The sequence below is a fragment of the Felis catus genome, chromosome E1 (assembly GCF_018350175.1).
Source record: "Felis catus isolate Fca126 chromosome E1, F.catus_Fca126_mat1.0, whole genome shotgun sequence".
Classification (NCBI taxonomy): domain Eukaryota; kingdom Metazoa; phylum Chordata; class Mammalia; order Carnivora; family Felidae; genus Felis; species Felis catus.
Genome location: NC_058381.1, coordinates 60004508 through 60025417, shown reverse-complemented (window position 1 = coordinate 60025417; position 20910 = coordinate 60004508). Strand labels below are relative to the sequence as shown.

The 20910-nt window shown below is 63.6% G+C and overlaps 1 protein-coding gene and 1 long non-coding RNA gene across 2 annotated transcripts in view; one reads left to right on the top strand and one right to left on the bottom strand.

The window, feature by feature from the left end:
- BAIAP2 (BAR/IMD domain containing adaptor protein 2) overlaps positions 1–13302 on the bottom strand; it is a 62774-nt gene extending 49472 nt beyond the window's left edge. The window contains exon 1 of the mRNA XM_003997264.6: positions 13140–13302. Coding sequence (XP_003997313.1) covers positions 13140–13193 — 54 coding nt within the window. The 5' untranslated portion in view covers positions 13194–13302. The remainder of the gene's footprint in view (positions 1–13139) is intronic.
- Positions 13303–13560: 258 nt separating this feature from the next.
- LOC111557812 lies at positions 13561–16477 on the top strand. Its single transcript, XR_002738163.2, has 2 exons — positions 13561–13869; positions 14489–16477. It is a non-coding gene; the product is annotated as an uncharacterized LOC111557812 (long non-coding RNA).
- The last annotated feature ends 4433 nt before the right edge of the window (positions 16478–20910 follow it).

Sequence of the window (20910 nt, the reverse complement as noted above, 5' to 3'; positions counted from 1 at the left end):
GCGGGACAAGGCCCTGCATCCAGGCTACTGCCTAGGCACACACGGGGCCGGGCCCGAGGTGTGACGAGGGAGAGCCCGGCAGGCAGCCTGATGCACAGGCAGGCAGGGGACCTGCTACAGCTGCACTAGAACTAAGGTGTGCAGGGGACGCCACAGGGACCCTGCCCAACTCCCACCCCCATGGGGCCGGCACCCCACGAGGGAAGGCGCGCCCACACCACACCGGACCGTGAGGACCCTGCACGGGCCGAGAACACGACAGCGGGACCCAGCTCGCACAGGTAGGAGAGCCGGGGAGTGGGGTCGACAGGGAGGCGGCCCAGGGACCAGCCACGGCATGCTCGGGGACGGCAGGGCGGCACCCAGGCTGAAACGTCGGCGGGGAGGTAAGAAGTAGCCAGCCCACCGCCTCACAGCCCGCATGGGAAGGCCCTGCTCTGCCTGGCCGGAGAGGAAGCCCAGGGGGTTCTGAGCAGAGCCATGCAAGCCGACTACCATTCCAAAGGGACCCCTCGCTGCTCAGGGGAGACCAGGATGCAGCCAAGGGCACCAGCCCACGCGGGGACCCCGTTGGAGCTGCTCCGGGATCCAAGAAGGGGAGGCCCTCAGGAGGAGAGGGGGCCGGCCCCACCCGTCCATACACACGACACCGAGACGTGGGGACAGCAGGTGGCATGCAGCCTGCTGGTCTGGGGACCCGGGAATCTGGACGCCTCAAATCCAGGGAGCGCCTGGGAGTCGGAAGAGTGATGCCAGAGCAGACGGGTAGGCACCGGGGAGGGTTCTGAGCAGGAAGCCGGGTCTGGGGTTCACCAGCGAGGGGTGACTGCAGGGCCCGTGGGAGCTCTGAGGCTCCCGCTGCCTGGGCCTCAGGGCAGAAGAGCGCCACATGGTCCCTGTGCGTCTGTTCTGCGAAGGACGGAAGGGTGTTAACCCACTCAGGGCGGCTTGGGTCCCTGAGCCTGGTGTCCCGGGGTCCCAGGGTGCCCGCAGATCGTGTGAGACCGTGTGCTCGTGCGTGTGCTCCCACGTGTGCGCGTGAACGTGATGGTAAAACACACCTCACATCCCCAGGACCACTGCCACCTGGCTCCTGGGTGACACCCCCAGGCTCCTGGTCATAAGAGGACACTCCGTCCAAGCTCATGGTTTGATCCCCATTAACATTCTGAGTGACAGCAGAAAGCAGGCCAGGAGCCGCCCAGGCCAAGCGAGGGGATCACCGTGGCAGCCTGCCCACACTCTCCCAATGACACATGGGGACAGCCGCCAGGTTTCACTTCCTCGGCACCGCGGCTGAGCTCACGCATGAGGAATGCAAGAGTGAGGGGGCAGGGCACGGCCTCTGCCCCACTCTGCCGCGAAGGGGCAGGTGGCCAGGACACCAGGCCCGGTCACACAGGTGCCGGGGTTTCAACTGGAGGCGATGGCAAAGGCAGAAGTGTCCTTGCGGCTCCGCACAGATGCCCGCTCCCCGGCCTGAAGGCAGGCCTCTCGGCCAACAGTCACCCGCCTGCCTTCACGTCACTGGATCTCTGCAAAGCCTGGCAGCCGTAGGCCAGCCAGGACCACCTTGCAGGCCTGGCATGGGGTTCCTCCGCCCCACCCCTCGGCACCCTCTACACCGGCCCCACCACCGGCTCCCCTAACCAGGCCCTGGGTGGGGGTGGGGGTGGGGCAGAGCCGATGGAGGCGGGGGCAGCAGGGCCTTCTATCGGTTATCACAAGGAGGCGACTCAGGGGACTGACGCTGGACACCTTTTCTCGGAAGTGACGGAGTAACTGTCTTCACAGCTCTTCTGCAGGGAGCGCAGATCCCGGCACCCAACCCCTCCAGCAGGGGCCCGCCTCCTTTGAGAGGAGAGGGAATTAACCCACCTGGGGCGCTGAAAACAGGAGCGAGGCCGGGGACACCCTGCCCACCGTCTTTGGGCCGCGGGCAGCCAGGGCCATGCGCTGCGGCCTCACATTTGCCCCATGACCCCACACTCCATGACCGCCCCCCCCCCCCCGGCCAGGACACCATGCCACAACGTGAGCAATATCCAGTGTTTTCTTCCAGCTCTGACACGTGCGCTATGCAAATGCATCCCAAATGGGCTCAGACTCGATGTCGTATGTGGAGGCTGTGCGTTTACTCCTCGGGCAGATTTGGGGGCTAAGAACCACTCCCCTGACCCTTAAACAACACAGAACTCTGTGGGCCCACGTCTGTGGGGGTTTTTTCAGCAGACTCGTGCGGCACCGTAAACGTACTTTCCAATGGTCTCCTAGATGGTGATTCCCCTCCTCTGCCTTACTTTGTCCTGATAACACAGCACGTGACACACGTCCCATACAAAGCGTAACCGACCGCTCACGTGACCGGGAAGGCTTCCAGCCGACAGTAGTCTATTGGGGGGGGGGGTGTCAAAAGTCACACACAGATTTTCACCTGGATGGGAGGTCGGCGCCCCTAAGCCCCCCGACATTCAAGCATCGACTACAGTTAGCACTAGCATTCTTCCACTTATCCGCTGGTTCAGCCAATATTTATCTCCAAGCAGCCTCCAGTTACCAGGTGGCCTGCCAGGGTCTCTGCAAGGGGGTCCTGGACACCCCACAAGATACACACGATGAAAGGGTGAGAGAGAGGAGGGGTCTCTGCCAGACACACTCACAAGTGAGGGGTGAACCCAGGGCATGATGGGAAGTCACCCCCTTGCCAGGACAGCCCAAAGCTGGCCGCTCCTGCCGGCCCTGGGGTCGCAGCCATCCGGGCCTAACCGAACCCCCACCTCAGGGCCGCCCTACCCTGACCCCGGGGACACGGCCACGCATTTCCATAAGAGCAGTGAGGAGGGGAGCCGCGGTGCACAGGCGGCTGTCGCAGGACCCCACCAAGCCGAGCGCGCTGGGAGCCTTCCTGCCCGGATGCCCCGGGACACTCCCAGCCTCCGGCACACTGGTGGGCACTTAGATTTACTCTGCGGTCACAGTCTGCCTGGCCAGTGAGGAGAATGGGCAGTGGGACGCCCTTGGGAACGAGGCGGGGTAACGAGGAGAGGGGTCACCACATTTCTAGAAGGGAGTTCTGCCCAAGGACTTTGCCCCAGCCTGCTCCCGTGCCCGTGCCCAGGTCTGCTGCTCAGCAGCTCAGGAATCCTGTTTATTCCCCAGTTCTGGCTCCAGCAACGGCCCCCCTCCAGCACCTTCCCGGCAGGGCCGTCACAGAGAGCAAAGTCCCTCTGCTGACAGAGGGAAGTGACAAGCCCCTGCTTCCCCTCCAGCCCCTCGTGTGCGGCAAAGGGACAGGGTGGGCACGCAGGCACGTGCTGAGTGGCCAAGCCAGGCCACCTTTCCCTCCACGCAGCTACACCCGCGAGGACGAGACGGCACAGGGACCCCGCATCCTGCGCCCTCACCTGACTGACCCGTGTGTGCCAGTGCCCGTCTTACAGACGCCCTGGGAGAGGCTGAGGGAGTGAAGAGCCTGCCCACCAGCTCCAGCCACACAGCCGAGCTCACCCCTCGCTGCACACGGGCCTCGGTGCTGTCCCGATGCCCATCAAGGCTGGACCAGCTGCTCCCTCGAGGCCGTCCAGCAACACCAGAACTAGGGGGGTGCCGAGGCGACACACACCTGCGGGAGGGCTGATGCCAGGGGGCCTGCCCCCCCCCGCCGCCAACCCGGGATACACGACGTCCAGCCACCGAGGGGCCCGGTGCCTGCTGCCCTGCCACTTGCACTGCCCTCCCCCTCGGGGGGAGGTGGGGGCAAGGCCTACCCGCTGCAGCCCCCACAGAGAGCACTGATACACTGGCGCCCTGGAGGGAGGGCCCGGCTCATGCGCGAGGGGCAGGGGATGGGGGTGGGAAGGACCATCAGGCCAAGCCAGGAAGCTTGGCTTCTCAGGGCAGCTCTGCTTGACTCCCGCCTGGGGGTGGGGGCAGGTGGAAGGTTTCCCCTCTAAAGATGGGGACATCTATCCTGGGGACCCTTTTTGAAGGAATAAACCAACTTGGGGAGTTCAGTGAGTGCTGGGGGGCTTCCTGGAGGAGGCAAATCTTGAGCTGAATCTCACTAGGTTACAACCAGAGAGAAAATAAGAACGTGTTCATGCTTGTTCAGAAAATGACTGCATACAAGGAAGCTTCCAGAACAAAACAGCTCATGGGGGGATGGTGGGAGAGTGAAGGCCAGCAGGGGAAGCAGAAAAAGCCCCCTTGGGAACAGGGACAAGCCACGCAGCACTCCACACAGACCAATTACACTTTAACAGCACCGGGCTCCCCTTCCCACACCCCCATGGGCCACGACACCCCCCCCCCGCCCGCTGACAGCCCACCAGCTCCCCTCAGGCCACACCCCGCCACCACGGCACTCATGGCCTCAGCCCCACAGCCGCCAGCAGAAACGAGGGCCACACGGGGCCACGGAGAGGCCGACCTGGCCACAGCCCCCCAAGGATAGAGCGCCAAAAAGCAACGTGACCTGGCAGCAGCAAACAAGGCACCAGACTGTTCTAGAATAGACAGAGCCGGAGTTCCTGACCCCCAAGGGAGGGCGGCCACAGTGGGCCTCGCCCAGGGGTCAGAGAGGCTGAGAAGCAGCTCCGTGGTGAGGCAGTCGTTCCTGCCTCCGGCAGCTCTCGGACAGCCGCCAACTTACAATAAAGTAACAACTCGGTCTCTGCCACAGCCCCCAAAGGGGTCAGGGGCCCCGAGGCCCCAGGAGCCACTGGCAGAGCAACGCAGGGACGGAAGACAATGTTCTGGCCCACTTGGTGGTCCTGGCTCGAGCCCACACGAGAACAGGGAGCCGCAGGCCCCCCGCTCCCCACTCGGGGGGCACCACAATTTCCCTACGCCTTGGCACCCCTCCCCGACCCCAGGAACGAGGCAATCCCTGCAGCAGGGTCCAAACACGGGCCCCACAGCCCGCCCTCTCCTCCCCTGTCTGAGACACACTCTTTACCCATCTCGACTTCAGCGGGCACGGCCCGAAGGGCCCCCGCCACACACACCTTCCAGTGCCCACGTCCCTGCCCCCGCCCCCCGCTCGGCCCTGTGCCAACGGGACCCTGCACCCACACTGCTTTCTGTCTGCGCTTAGCACTAAGCTGCAGCCCACACTCCCGCCGACCACTTCCGCGACGAAATCACAGCGTGCTCCCGTGGAAATCTTAGTGTCGTAATCACGACTGCCGTTTGATTGAGGTTGGACAGAAAACCATCGCGAGCCCACAATACGACCTGCCTGGAAACCCGTCGCCCCGATTCAGAGAGACGGCACGCAGGCCCCCTGCCACCTGTATGAGCCCACTGCACCCCGGGGAGAGGGCCCAATGGCACGTTGGTGTCCCCTAAATCCATACATTGAAATTCCAGCCCCCAGCCCCTCAGAACGTGGCTGTCCTTGGAGACGGTCCTGACAGAAGACATCAGGTTGCACGAGGTCATCAGGGTGGGCCCTAACCCGATGGTGCCAGCGTCCTCCTCAGAAGAGATCGGACACAGACACACACAGAGGACAACTATGTGACGACACGGGCAGAAGGTGGCTGTCTGGGAGCCCAGGGGAGAGGCCTCAGGAGAACCCAGCCCTGCCCGTGCCGGATCTCAGGCTCCCAGCCCCTGAGCTGTCAGGAGTAAGCGTCCCATCGAGGCTGCCCTGTGTTAGCAGGGCCGGGGCGCTCGGAGACACTGGGACAACCCCCACTCGCAGCGAGAAGGCCCGACACTGACAGCAAAACTAAGTCTGGTTCCTGCTTGCCCAGTTAGAACATTCCAAGGCCACTGACCCGTCCTTGTCCCCGGGAAGACTCCGACCGGAGTTTCACAGGGCTGGGCTCCAGTGAGAAACTACCTATGAGCAAGCAGGGATGCAGCCTTGGAATGTTCTGGAACCGCCCCCTCCCGCTGCCCTCATAGAAGGTAGGATGTGCCTGCCAGGAGGCGGTCACGCTGATGGGAACACAGGCCACGCAGCACTCAGGAAGTCAGCCTCCGCCTGGGCCTGCCCACTCTGCCGCTGACCTCCTGCCATCTCAAGAACTCTCACAGCCACCACCCGCCCAGCACCTTCCATACGCTAGGAAGTACTCCACGGGCCCGTTTACTCGTTAAGGAGAAAAAACTTGCTTGAAATCTGCGGGACCCTTGAATGGAAAAACAGCCGGCTCCAGGCCTCAACAGGCCCGGGTCCAGCCCCGGCTCAGCCCCTGACCAGCTGACGGCTAGACCACACCGCCTCACCTCACAGAGGCCACCCTGCCCGCCGGGGCCAGCCAGGGTCCCCTCGAGCAGCGGGCTGAGGGATAAGCAAGGTCAGGTGCACGGTTCTCAGCACACAGTGCCTGGCCCATGGCTGTCAAAATTACTCACGACTACCAGCAGGCTGGAAAGCCCAGGTGGCCCACGGCCTGCCCCCCGCTGCCGAGGCAGAGCCAGAGACAGGGTGTGAGACACCTGGCTTCACAGCCCCCTCCCCAGGTGGGGCCTGAAATCATGACTCCGGCTGCTGGCTTGACCCCAGCCCCCAGCAGACGGGTGCATCCAAGCCACTCCAGCCCGGGGCCAGCAAGGCCCTGGATTCCCAAGGGCAAGACAGGCCATGGCCTGAGCTCCGCTCTGGACTGCAAAAGACGAGGCTTCCATAGGAGAAGCAGAGAGAATGGAAGGAGGGACAGACAACAGGCCTCTTTCACCAGAGAGTCTCCCAGGGCAGAGAGGGCTTGACCAGCCCCATGGGAGGCTCACACGGGTGCAGAGAGGCCCTGGGTGTACTTCACCTTGGGCAGTGGCCCTTCTGCCCCAACCTCTTCTTTTAAAAGTCCCACCAGAAACGGCAAGTCCACTCTGCCTCCGTGTGTGGCCCCGGGTGATGGCTGTGCCCTGCTGGACAGTATTCTAGCTCCAGGATGGGGGGCCCCCACCCCGTTCTCACCCCCACCCCGTTCTCACCGCCCAATCAAGACATCAATTTGTTTCCCAGCACAAACACCTATGACATCTTGGTCACAGGTGCCCTGGTTTTGTGATCTATTACACGCGCCGTCACCTGGCACACGCCGACCCATGACTGTCCCTGGTATGGCTGGCCACAGGCAAACGTGGACGTCACATCCACAAACCATTACCAACTCAGAAGGAACAGGGGTCCTAGCTGCTGTCTGGAAACCTTCCATCAGAGAAACAAGAAGGCAACAAAGAAGGCGGGATGGGTCTCAAGGCTTGGAACAAAACACCGAAGCCTCGCTCAGGAAACACCGACACCCGATGGCCCCGGGGGAGGGGGAGGCAGAGGGGGACACCGTGACACTGGGCTGTGAGCCAGAACAAAACTCAGGAGGGCCTGACTCTGAACGTGAAGCAGTTTCACACAAACCCTACCGATTTATTTCACGCGTGTTTAACACAGGACTTTCTAAAACTCGTCCAACGGTTCTAAAAAACTACCTCCGTAAGTAAATCGTTAAAATCCCAACCACAAAGAAAGCACTGTGTTCTGATCGGCGGCCTTGTTTCCTCCTGGTGGCCCTCACCGGCCCCCGGCATCTCGGTTCGGGGTGTGAGTCCAGGGACGCGCGTCCAGACATCTCCTGTGCTCCGCCCCCCACGGCAGTGCCCTCGGACGCTCATCTCGTAGCCGAAGACCTCAAGACAGGCTCCACCAGACCCCAGACGGGCCCTGAAGTGGGAAGGGGTGCCTGCAGGGACCTGGGACCATCCTGGACACCGGGTGCCTGCAGAAGGACTGATCCCGCTGGGTCGCAGAGCCAGGGCAGGGACAGGCCAGGTGAGCCTCCACCCTGCTGGCCTGCAGGAGCCCAGGGGCCAGACGGGGGCTCCTGCGGTGCACGTCGGCAGGAGGAGCTGGAGACAGGAGAAGGCTCCTGTGGACAGTGTGGGCACGGATCCCCTGGCCCGTCCCCAAGGTCACCTCTTAGAGACGGGCCCGGTGTGGTTCCGGGCCCCCCCTCCCCACCCAGCCCCTCTCTTCACAGGCCCGTGGGCCCCTGCTGTGGGGACCAATGCCAAGGCCCGGGATGCTGCAGGACCGACCGCTTCCCAGGCAGCACCCGGCATGCCTCGGGCCCTGAGAGAGACGGACACGTTGTGCTTGGGGCCGCAGACCTGCCACAGCCTCTAGGACCCACGAGACACCGAGCTGCTGCTCTGGGAGCAGCCGGAAGGGCAGACCGGGAGGGGCGCCCCAGAACCCGGCCTGTTCCTCCAAGCACTGTGCTCACGTGCAGGCTCCAGTCAGGGCTCCACGCTGGTCCTGAGTCAGCACACCTGGGTCTCAGGGGAAGGCTGGCCTTACTGGGGAGCGTGTCACTTGGAGACAAAAGGTTCTCCTTTTTAGGAGAAGCCTAGGCACCCACCTCCCCTTGGGCCCCTGTCTGGAGCCACCTGTGCCCACTGGGGCGGGGCCCCTCGAGCCCCCACCCCCACCCCGGCAACACAGCACAGTCAGGGCCGGGAGTGGATCAGAGCCGGGGAGGCGGGTGCTGGCTCAGTCCATGCCGCCCGTCACCACTACAGCTGCCATCGGACGGCAGCCTGGCACCGGCCGCCCCCCCAAAGGCGCCCCAGTGTTGTGTGTCCGGGGGACACAGTCTGCTCTATAATGGGGACACCTGCCCCACCCTGAGGCCCAAGTAGAGGGGCTCAGAAGGCGACGCGGGGCAGGCCCCGGCTCAGTACACGCAGGAGGGAGGAAAGAGGCCAGGAGCCAGCCAGGCCAGCGGCCCAGGGCGCCCCATGCTGGACCGACGGCTCAGGTGTCCTGACTGGAGGGTGACAGCACACAGCCCATGTCCAGGGTGCCATGCCAGGCTGAACAGGGACGAGTGGGCAGCAAGGCCAGCCGGGTCCGTGGCCCCTCAGTGCCCCCATGTCCCTCGGTAACATCGCGGGGATCTCCTGAGCAGGACTGAGACCTGCAAACTCAGGAGTGCGGTCCTCCTCCCCGAGCCTGGGAGGAGGGGACAAGGCCCTCTCTCTCAGCACCCAATCCTCCCTCCCACGAAAGGCAGCCTGTCCCAGGCAGCCCAGCCGGCACATCCATGCCGGGGGGATGGCCCCGAGGGAGCGGCATCCAGAACCACACGGCACCCGCGAGCGCCTCTCCCTGCTGATGGCACCCGAAAGCCCAGGGCCAGCGCCAGCCACCATTCCGACCCGAAGCCCCCGGCGCACAGCGGTCAGTCCCATGAGCCAAGCCAACCTCCCGGACACAGGACATGTGCTGGACGCCAGACCCACAGGGACAGCCCAGGCAAGACACTCCTGAGCCAGCTCGGGACTCCACAGAACCCCAGGGCTGGGCCCCAGTGCCTCCAGGCCACCCCATTGTGTTCAGCGGCCGTGCGCCAGGCATCCAGCCAACGAGGAGCCTGTGCAGAGCCGACAGTCCCTGGGACGTGACTTAGGCACAAGAAGCTGCCACAGCCAGGCAGCTCCGAGGTCAGCACAACAGAGAAACTGCCCCTCACCACCCGGCTCCTCCAGAGAGGGCGCGGGACGGTGGCAGGCCAGGACGTGCACCCCACAGCACACCGGACAGCAGTGATGGCGGGCGCTGCCACCCCCCAGAAGACACCCCCCCTCCCTGACGGGGCACCCCCGGGAGTGCCTCTAAAGCAAACACACGCCATACGCATACACACGCGTCCTCACGTTCACACACGCGCACAGGCAAGCACACACAAGCACACGCGAGCACACACAGCAGGCACTTCCATTGCCAGGGAAGCTGCCTATCAGAGCCCAGCGGGCCTTCTCCGGCCGAGGGTCCACTGAGCTCCGTCCACGCCAGACCCCAGGCTTCTGATGGCAGCAATCACTCCAGCGTGATTGTCCAGCTGTGCGTGAGGGAAAGCGGGCCCGGGGTCAGCGGCACAAGGCTTCCCGGGGCTCCCCCGGGCACCCACCTGGAGGAGAATGTGGGACACAGCAGAGGGTAGTGGGCAGGGCCCGGGCAGCCAGGCCTCAACGGGAAAAGCCAGCCGCGGGCTCTCACCTGCCCAGGTCAGCTCCCTCCCACCAGCACCCAACACCCACCACCTTGCACCAGCCTTACCAACGGCACCAGCGGCAGCCAACCTGCCTGACTCCGGCTCCGGGAGCCCCGGGCTCACCCACCACCTTCACAGGGCAGCTGCGGCCGGGCCGGCTTCCCCACAACAGCTACAGGGTGGGGACGACCAGACAGCCTCTAGTGACCGGCCTGGTCGTGTGGACCAAGGCCCAGAAGCCTCAACGCCATAAACAATCACATCCACGGCTTTCCTGGGAACTCGTCCTTCTCAGGCTGTCTCCCACCTTCCCACGTCCTCAGGACAAGCCACGGATGCCCCTATTCCTGGAGACGCTGCACAGCCGCTCCCCTCCGGGGTCACAAGGTCACCTGAGAGCCACGGCTGCTCCCGGCCTACTGGACCACGAGAACACCAACCTGACAGTCGCTCCCCGGAATCCCCAGGAACAGAGGCCAGCTGCTACAGAAGCCCCTTTCCCTACATCGAGTCATCAGAGGTCTCTCCCGAGAGGGCTGTAGTTGGGGCTTCATTCTGAGCACTTCGTGCTGGCCCCCGCCCCACTCCGTCCCTCACTCCAGGCAACCCCCCAGGGCTGCCCCCTTGGCCAGGTCTTGGACTCTGGGGTCTGCTGCCTGCACCCCCATCCCCTGAAGGACCCGGCCCAGTGCCTGTCGCCCTGCCCAGCCCCGAGAGTGAGTTCTCAGGGGACATCAGGAAGGCATTCTGCTGCTCTCCCCTTCAGCTTCCGTGAAATTCCCCGAGGACGTGGCTCCCGCAGAAGCTGGGCCACAGAGAAAAAGGTGAAAGTCTGTGTTGCTGGTTCTTCCAGGGAGGAGTGCGGTCTACTCTCACATTTTTAATCAGCGAGGCCAAGGACGAGTGTCCCCGCCGCTCCCGCCTCTGCCAAGGCAAACAGCACTCAGAGCTGGAGCTGAAAGGATGCAGGGCCAAAGCAAACAGCCGCGCTGCAGCGCAGGGGACACAGAGAGGGGCCACATCCCGGCCACCCTTCCGCAAGCCACCGGCCCAGGAACGGAGGCGGCGCGGCCCCCGGCCGAAACAGAGGGCCAGCCAGGTCCACACGGGTGGCTCCAGCTGTGTCTCCGAGTGGGCTGCTGTCTGCCTGGCCGGCGTGCCCCCGCCGCCCCACCTGTACCGGCTCTGCTGCGGAGCCCCGAGCTCCCCGGCGACAGAACACAAAAGGGTAGCACAGCACCGGCACTCGAGACTTGGCAGTCGGGCCACAGAGCGTCGGGAAGAGCACCGCCTACAACCCAACCCGCCCGGCCTGCGTCGCAGCGCGGGCCTGCTGTGAGGCCGGGAGCGGTCGCGGGGGGCACAGCCCTGCTCTCACCAAAGCCGGCCGCGTCCAGCCCTGCAGATCCTGGGTCTCTCTCTGCCGCGCTTGCCCACGGGAGCTCATTAGTGAACTGAGCGACAGCACACGCCACAGACCTGCCTGTTGAATGTGCACCCCAACCCTCCAGGCTGCTTCCAGGGGTTCACAGCCCTTGCCGTCAGGCTGCCTCCAGGTAAATCACAGCTCCGCCTAGAAGCCGCTCGGCGGTGACTGCACGCCTCACCGCCCAGGCTGTGAGAGTTTTGGTGCGGATGATCGTGGGTTCCCCAGAGGGAAGCCAGGCCGTGCAGCCCTCCCGATCCTCGCCACGGAAGTTCCTGTTTAATGGTTTCGTTGCGGAAGCAAGGAAAATAGGAAAGAGACCCTCTGCCCGGCACTTCCCTCCCCCCCCTTCGAGAACGAGCACATGGTTACGGAACTAATGACTAATGACTTAATGAAGCTCCCTTCCCCGACAGCGTTTGCAGAGCAACACGACCAGAAACGTATGCCACACGCTCTGTGACACCAAACACAAAACCCCAGAGGCTGTTCCTTTTCGGTGCCGAGTCCTCAGCCGTCTTTGACTCATGTTTACCAGCAGCTCCAACATGGCTCCAGAGCCGACTTACTCAATCCCGACCCGGCTTCAGAATTCCTGCCATGACCCAGCTCTAACTTGAAACCCTACGTGAGAAGCCGCGTTACCGGACAGTCTGCCACCCGAAACCCAGCTGAAAGAAAAGGGGGCCACCTGGGAGGTCTCCCTCTGGCTGTCCAGAGCCTGAGCCAGCCTAAGGGGGAGGGCCTCACAGGCCACTGGCTAAGGAGGCACAGCCACAATTGTTAACACAATTGGGGGCCCTGCAATCCCATCTAGTGGCCGTGAACCAGCAGCCACGGCGTAAACACCTGAATCTCCCAGCCTACCACTTAACCTTCAGATACAGTTCTGAAATAAGCAGCCTTTGTAAGAGGATTGCTGTGGACGCCCGGGGCCGATTCTCCCTCTGGAGAAAATGCCCGCCTGGGACTGCACTGGGCCCTGAGCCCCTGGGAGCCTGGGTCTGTTTCACTGGGGGTGAGGGTCTAAACCGAGAAAACAGACGCTGGAGAAACAGAAACCCAAGGGCCCGTTAACCTCGACAAGGCACAAAATGACCAGGAAGGGGGCCTCCGAGGGATCTTCCCGCGGGGCTCCGCGGGCTCAGACGTGACAGCGACAGTGTGCAGAGGAGGACGCGAACCCCACTCTCCACACACATCAGAGGCAGGCGCGCCAGCCTCCTACACAATTAGTCTTCTCCTCCGCGGTTACATAAGATGATGGATTATCTGTCCACCCCTCCAACCTGCCCGCGCGCGACCTCCCACCTGGGGCCCCGTCCATCACTGCCCGAGAAGGAGTTGCGGAAGGGGAAAGCCTGTTGAGGAGAAAGTGCCCAAAGGCTTGCGTAACCTGGCTGGAGGGGCCACCACGGGGCCATCACGCCGTCCGGGGTGCAGGGCGACGCGCGGCGCGGCCCCTGGACCCCCGGCGGCCCCCGCCCCGCTCCACTCCGGTCCGAGGGGCCCCGTCCCCCGGGCGCCGGCGCGGACGCGCGCGGAAGGGGCGCGCGGGGGCGACGCAGGGCTGCCGGGGCGGGGGGCTCCTGAGCCCACCTGCGAACGAGCGGCTGGCGCCGGGTGCCCGCTGCTGCTCCGAGAAGACCCCCCAAGGGCCCAGGGGCCGCCCCGGTCGGGCCCGGGCGCGCGGACGGCTCGGGGCTCACCTTGTAGACATTTTCCGTGAGCCGGTGCATCTCCTCCGTGCGCGACAGCGACATGGTGCTGGTCCGGCGGCACCGCGGAGCGGAGCGGGGGCACGGGCGACGGCGGCGACGGAGGCGGGCGCGGCAGGAACGGGCGGGCAGCGCGCGAAGTCGGACCAGAAACGCGGCACCCCGCCGGCGGCCGCCTTTATAACCACCCAGGCCCCGCCCCCCGTAGGCTCCGCCCCCCCGCACCCGGATCACCGCCCCCGGCCGCCCGCCCCCGCCCTGCCGCGCCGCTGCCAGGCAACCGGCAGGCCCCGCCCCCGCACCGCCCTTCCCATTGGTAGGTTCCGGAGATGGAGGAGGAGGCGGGGCCCGCGGGCCGGCTGAGGGCAGCAATTGGCCGGTAGCGCTGTCGATCGCGGGGGAGGAGGCGGAGGCGCGGCGCGGGCCTCGGCCCTGGGAACAGCCTGGGGGCCGGGCGACAGCCGGGCTGGGGGCGGGGCGGCGTGGGCCGGTGGCGCTGGAGGCGGAGAGCGGAAGGTGGGCGAGAGCGCGTGGGGGCGGCTCTTCGCTGAGTCGCGAGTCGGGGCGGCCCCTGGGCGCCGCTCCCTGCTAGTGGCGGGGGGCGCGGGCTCGCGCAGGGCGGGGGAGAGTCCCTGGGCAGCCGGCCGCGCGGGCGGAGTGAATGATGGGGAGAGGCCGGCACGCAGCCGCACGGTCCGGCCCGGACCCGGAGTTTTGGGAGGTAAGTCTGCGAGACGGCGGAGACTCGGGCCACGGGGAGGATGGGCCCTGGGGAGGATCCTGAGACGGAAGGATACTGGGGGGGTGGTACCTAACGGGGGTGGACTCTGGGGAGGACGCTGGGAAGGCTGGACCTTGGGAGGGGGTGGTGCTCTGCGGGAAGACCCTGGGAGGGGAGGACCCTGGAAGGGGTGAGCATGGGGGTGGGGTGGGCCCTGAGGAAAACCCTGGGGAGGAGCACCCTGGGGCTCGGGGAGGAGAACTTGCCAGGAAGATGGCTCACAGGGAAGGAGAGGACCCTGATGGCAGATGACCCTTGCTGGGGGCAGTTTCTTTGGGGAGGGAGGACCCTGTGGGTGGAGGAGAGCCTTCCTTGAAGGATCAAGGGGCCAGAGCTGCCTGGTTTTCCAGGGAGGTTCCACCGGGGAAGCTGACCAAGCTGGCACACAGGGATCCCAGTACAATTCCTTTGAAAAAATATTTATATAAATTAGAGTTGCGTTTGGAGGAATTATTTGCTTTACGTTGTGAAACACCAGATCTGAGTGTTTCCCTATAACAAAGCCCTGACATCGTGCCAGCGTCCCATCCAGGATGGTCACTCATACTTTCCCTTCAAGCCCAGGTGCCCAGGGAGACGTAGCCCCACAAGACATCAGTCCGACAGACCGGGACTAAGGCAAGTCCCGAAGTCACAGCCAGTCTACCAGGACCCAGGTGGACCGCATTCTGCTTCGTAGGATCATCCCGAAGAAAGGACAGCAACGTGCAGGACGAGGTTGCCTGCCCTCCTGTCTGCAAGCCTTCCGTCACAGGCAGATTCTTTTTGGTTGAATTTCCTTCCTGAAACCAGCTGTGGCTTCCTCTTCTTCATTTGTTGTTTGCAGAGTTTTAAAGTAGACTCCTGCGTTTATAGGTTTTGGGATTCTTTCGGTTGTAAGTGACAGAAAGCAGTTCAAACCGGCTCTGACGACTGGGATATTTATCTGCTTGTGCAGCTGTGAAGTTAGGGTTGTCTCCTTCCCCTTCTTTCTCTTTCCCTCCCGGCCACCATGGTGTGGTGCACGCTTGCATCCCGCCAGCCCTAGGACCAGCGTCTGTTGAACTGACCGGGGTCAGGGGCTGAGGTGGAGCTGGGTGGGGGCGGGGTAGAGCTGGCTGCTGCTTGCCCAAAGGGAAGGGACGTGGTTGGGGTCAGAAGAATGACAGGTGGAAGCCAGCAGGAAAACCGGGGAGGGGGTGGGGAGGGGTATAGTCTGGAGAGTCCTGGGCTGGCTGCTCCCCTCGGTCTCAAGACAGTGGAGGGAGGAGAGAGTCCTCTCCTGAGAAGCATCTGTAGTCCTAAGCACCGCTCCACTCTCTGGAAGGTTCTGCCCTTGACTACTGTTCTCCTGCCCAAGGGCATGCTCCCCTTTGGTAGCAGCTGAGGCAGGGGAGCCACTCGGAGCCTGGCCTGCCTTCCAGCAGCCATCCTGGGCCTCTCCCTCTCCCTGGCAGCTGGGCAGGAGGTGAGCGGTGGGGGAGGGGCGCTGTCAGCACCCTGCTGCAAGTGGAACTGAGCGAGCCTCTCATGGAGTGTCACCCAGAAAGCGAGCGGGGCTGATGGCAGGCACAGAGTGAGACGCGGGCGAGGCTGTCCTATCAAGACCTGGAGACCTGGACCTGGCCTGGCAGCCTCTCCGAGCCACCAGACTCCAGAAAGGTCTCCAGCATAGGCGTGCTCAGTCCTTCAGCTGTGAGGAGGGGTCTTAGCCCCCCTCCCCCACCCCGCCAGGAGACCACCAGTGTTCTCTGGGGGTTTTCTTACTTGTGTGGAAGCTCTTTCACGTGGTGATGGTGTCTGGGGCCGGGGCTGAGGACCAAGGGTAAGGTCCTAGGGCCTGAGTGGTGGACGAGACGAGATGGTGGGCGGGGTACTGACGGGTCAGCAGCAGCACCAGCTCCCAGGACTTAGGGGGCCACCCTTGTCTTGGCACCTCTTTCTTTTGGAAGTGTTCAGGGCCCTTTATAAACCCCACCTTGTTCCTTCTCCTTAACTCAGAGTGTGTTGGGGGCTGTGGGATCCAGCCCCTGGCCCGGGGGTTGGCACTCGGGGCAGCTGGGAAATCATCACCCCGACTTGGGGTCTGGCCCACCCCCTCCAACACCGGCCAGAGCAAGGCATTGTCACGATGGAGAAGTCCGAGGGGACCAGCGCCAGCCAAGATGGGCGGTCCCAGCACCCCCGGAACAGGGTGGTGGTCTTCCTGCACTTGGGGCAGGGCTGAGGGGCAGCTGGTGTCCCCGAGGAAGCAGGTGCACTGGCACTCTGTTTCCCTGTCACTTCTGATCATTGGTCCTCACCTCTGCGGTCTGCGCCACCAGGGAGGCGTGTAGCCATGGGGATCTTCAGCGCGTAGCTCTGAACCAGAGGGCCCTCCCCCCCGCCCCAGCCCCGCACACCGGCACCGGGCCCTCGGGCACGCAGGGTGCCGGGCTGCAGTCAGAGGCGAGAACCTGACCGTGTGGTGCTGTGGACGCCGACTCCGGCTCAGCAGACCCCAGCCTGGGCGGCCCAGGAGACAAGGCTGCAGGCAGGGAGAATAAAAGTGCGTCTCTTCATCAGCTTATTTTTAGGCGTGTTATATAAGCGGTTCCATCTCAGCGTCACGTAGGGAGGGGGGTCTCAGATTTAATTACAGGATGACAGCCTTTGCTTCTCAAGCAAGCTGTTCTGCTGGCAGGCAGGCACAAGGATTTGTGAATTTTTGCTAAACAGAAGGAGCCCTTTCTGAGGTGGCCGCCCAGCAAAACTTTGAAGGGTTTTTGCCACATCTCTCTGTCCAGCCTAACCTGGTTTTGGCTGGGCTTGGCCTACGGGGTGGCCATTTGTCTCGGATCACAGGGACATCTGTGCTTGGCAAGGGGGCTGTTTCTCTCTCCCTCCGCCTCCCCCTTCCTCCCCGCTCTCAGAGAAGGAGCCACCCAATCCAGACTTCTCTTCCTTTTTTTCCTTCCTGGATTCGAGCACTTGTAATCAGTAACCAGAAAGTTCCAGAGCAGGAAAGACGGGCATCCCTAGCAGGACCTCATCTTTCCTGTCTGCCCTGGCCTACACCACTGACATCCCCCCCACGCCCCTCCAGCCTCCCGTCCGTGCCAGGTGCCCCTGGTGATTGGCCTGGGCCATGTCACCAGCACAACTGTCCGAATTGGGTCCAGAGGACTGTTTTCTGGTTCCTGGCCAGGCCCACACGCTTTGTGACTGTCAGCAGTATCAGCAAGAAAGCCGGAGCTGCCCGGAGCGGGAAGCTCACAGGCTCGGGGGAGTCCTGCCTGCCGCCAGCAGGAAGGTCACCTCAGCGGCCTCCGGCACACCGTGGCTTTGTCCGGCACAAAAGGAGAGCCGTGTTTCCTGCCACTGGGTGAGGCCTGACCTCTCCCAGCTGGGTGTGCTGTTGAGGGAGGGAGTGGACACAGAGAACAGGAAGAGTCGGTACCGGGAGCCAGTCACTGAGACAGCCCGGCGGGGCTTGGGCACTGCCATAGCCTCTTCCAGCCCCACCTGGGTGGAGGTGGGCCGTGGCAGCTGCCACAGAACATGGGGATGATTCAGGGTGCAGACAGCAGGAAAGCACCAAGGGGCGCCTGGGTGGCTCAGTCAGTTAAGCGTCCGACTTCGGCTCAGGTCGTGATCTCATGGCTCATGAGTTCGAGCCCCGAGTGGGCTCTGTGCTGACAGCTCAGAGTCTGGAGCCTGCTTCGGATTCTGTGTGTCCTTCTTGATCTGCCCCTCCCCTGCTCATGTTCTGTCTCTGTCTGTCTCTCTCAAAACTAAATAAAAACATTAAAAAAAAAAAAGAGGAAGAGGAAGAAGGAAAGCACTGAGAACTGTGTCTGGCATGTGGCAAGCCCTTAAATGGTCTAGAGATTATCGTTGTTAGCCCTTAGACGGACATTTCTAGAAAGCACCAGATGCCATGTAGAAAGGCACATGAGAAGCCATCTCAAGAAGTCTCCCCGGCCCTTGAGTGTGTGCTGTGTGGGGCCACCTCCCTCTCGAGAGCACAGGAGGAGGGAGAAGGAGCTTTACCGGGAGACAGACAGGCGGGCCAGGTCGCAGCTGCAGTTGGGCATCGCGGTGATCACGCATGGCCCCTCAGCTCTGTGGTCTACCTCCTGGAACCCTGTCACCCCCGTGTAACCTCCAGACACATCCCAACGGAGGGACGGCCCCAGCAGCCCCAGAACTGCCCGGCCACGGGAAACCAGGGACGTGAGACACGGCTCAGCCCAGAGGCCCCAGGGGAGACGTGATGATGGGGCAACAGGAAAACCTAGGACACCTGAGCAGAGTATGGACTTTGGTTGACAGCAGCGAACCCATAGGAGTTTGTGATTATTGACACACTCCGTGTGCCGACGGGAGGTGTTGGCGGGAAACAGGCGAACGGGGGATGGGGGGGGACAGGATCTTTGCAGTAATTATATACATTGAAAACTGTCCGGAAATTAAAAGTTTCTTAAAAGGGGGGGGGGGGTGCACCAGCCCCTACCTGGCCTATATCTCACCTGAGACCCCTGCCTCTGTGGGAACAGCAGGTGGAGCCGTCGTCCCTCCTCTCCCCTCCCCTCCCCTCCCCTCCCCTCCCCTCCCCTCCCCTCCCCTCCCCTCCCCTCCCCTCCCCTCCCTGGAGCCTGGTCTGTGGACAGCAGCTCGTGCAGGAGGCCGGCGCAGGGCCCCAGTGTGCGGCCTTGCATGGCCGGGACAGGCCAGGGCCAAGGCCAGGAAGGGGTAAGCCCGGGCTGATCTGCCACTCCAGGTGAGGGCTGTCCCCTCCTCCCCCCCCAGTTGGTTACCTAGATTTGCTCTTTCCCCCAAACCTGCTCATCTTGACCTGCACACAGTTTAAAGGCTTTCTTCTCTGTAACTAAAATATTGCCCCTGGACAGGACGGATTCCTCATGGGCCTGCAGGGATCTGTGCCGTTACCTTGTCTGTCCCGGGAGGGAGCACGGGGTACATGCCCTTGAGGGAGGTGTGAGTGAGCTGGGCTCTCTCCAGGCTGCCCCGCACAGACGGAGCGCAGACGGAGACGGAGGAGGGCAGGACAGGCTCAGGTGTGGCTTCAGGCCCCTCCTAGCCCCCTAGAAAGGCAGCCTAGAATGTTCTCCGTTCTCTGCTTCACCCAGCTTCCCTCCTGGCCAGACCTGGAGGGGCTGGAGGGGGCTCCCTGCGTGTGGGGGAGCCAGGAGGTGCCGGCCCTGAGGCAGGGCTGGGTGGGAGAGGTTCCCCAGCAACCGGCGGCCCCTTTACATAATCACTGCGCCTCGGCGTGACTCCAGGGGCCGTGGGAGGCAGCGCGGGGGTGAGTGCCGGGGCGCGAAGAGGCTCAGAGTTTCTCTGGGGGCTCCTCCCCCCTGCAGCTTAGCGTCATTTCACGTCTGCCAGCTCGGTCACCCACCTGCTGATTAGAATACGTTAACTGACAATGCAGATTTAAATAGCCCCAGGCAGGTGATGCGGGCGCCCCCATACCTGGGCCTCCCCAGGCCAGGTGAGGCGGGAGGGCTGGCGGGGGGGGGGGGGTGGGGGGGGTCGCCTGAGCCGACGAAGGGACGGGGGGGGGGGGGGGGGGGGGGGGCAGGGAGACCCACGCCCCATCGGGCACACCCAGCTTTGGTGCGGCCCTCCAGCCGGTGAGTGGGACCCTGAGGTTCCCGCACCTTCGTCAGAAGATTAGCGTTGAGGAGGCCCCGGGCACACACGGCCATGGCTGGTCACTCCACTGCCCCGGGGGGCACAGGGAAAACGCTGGCGTCACACGCACTTGCTGCCTCTCTGTCCGGAGACACAATCTTGGTGTTCCTCTCTCTGCTTCTCAACGGACTTACGCCGGCCGGACAGTGATCTGGAAGGTGTTTTGGAGCAGAGAGGAGGGGACGTGTTCTCTGGAGTCTGGACTTGGAGGACGGCCTGGAAAGCGGGGCCTTGCCTGTCCCCAGCCCCCCGGCGCCGCCAGGAGACTGCAGACGGCGCTGCCTGGCGCACAGATGGCCCCCCGCCCAGGGCGGCCGCTTCTAATTTCGGCTGCCGGAGGCTCCGAGCACTCTTTTTTTATTCCGTGTTTATTTAAAGCCGGATTTTAAAATGCTGCCTTCAGCCCTGAAATCTGACTTTTTCTTCTCACTGCAGATCCTAAACCCACCCGGGGGCGGGGGGTGCGTTAAAGCCCACTCGGGCTGGGCCTGCAGGTCTCCCTGACGGCGTGCGCACAGGAGTCTGCTCCACTGGCCGGGGTCGTCCCGTAAGAGCTGCCCGGCGTGTCCCTGATGCCCGACTCCAGCCGCCCTCCAGACTCCCTGCCTGGGGTGGCTCCTCCCCTGGGCCAGGCGTGTCCCCCTGGAGGTGGCACAGGGACCAGGTGGCTGGCTTCGACGCTGCTCTTCCTGGCGGTCAGGCCAGCCCCCTTCTCACATGGTTGGGAACCCAGGACGTCCAGGGGGCGAACCCGCTGTGTCCCCACGCTGCTGGGCCGTGTGCATGTGCTGGACAGCGGGACAGCTTTGTTGCACCGGCAGGGTGACCCACAGGCCCAGCCGGAGGGGGGTGACGGGCACGCGAGAGATGTGAAATCCTGTCCTCCTGGGTAGCACATAAGAACCGTTACCTCTTCCTGTAGCTTGCCCTAGAATGTGCTAGAATAAGTGTGATAGAACCAGACAGGCAGAAGGTAGAGCTGGCCGAGGGGTGTGCGGGTGGACACCTGTGTGGGACATGGTGTTCGGAAGCCACAGAAGCACCTGGCCCCTGGCCGGGGCTCGGTGGGCAGCGGGCTGGGGACGCTGGGCCAGTCCCTTCAGCAGCCGGGCCAGGACACAGGCTGGAGTTGGTGCGGGGGCAGCTGGGGCCCCCGAGGGGCTCCTCTTGCAGCCAGAGTTGGGCACTTGCGGGAACAGCTGAAAACCGCCGCCAGCTTTCATATCCCAAGGAAGTGTGGAGGGTTTCAGCTTCCCTGGCAGGTCTGGCCAGAAAGTAATGTGATTTTGAGAAAAATTATTT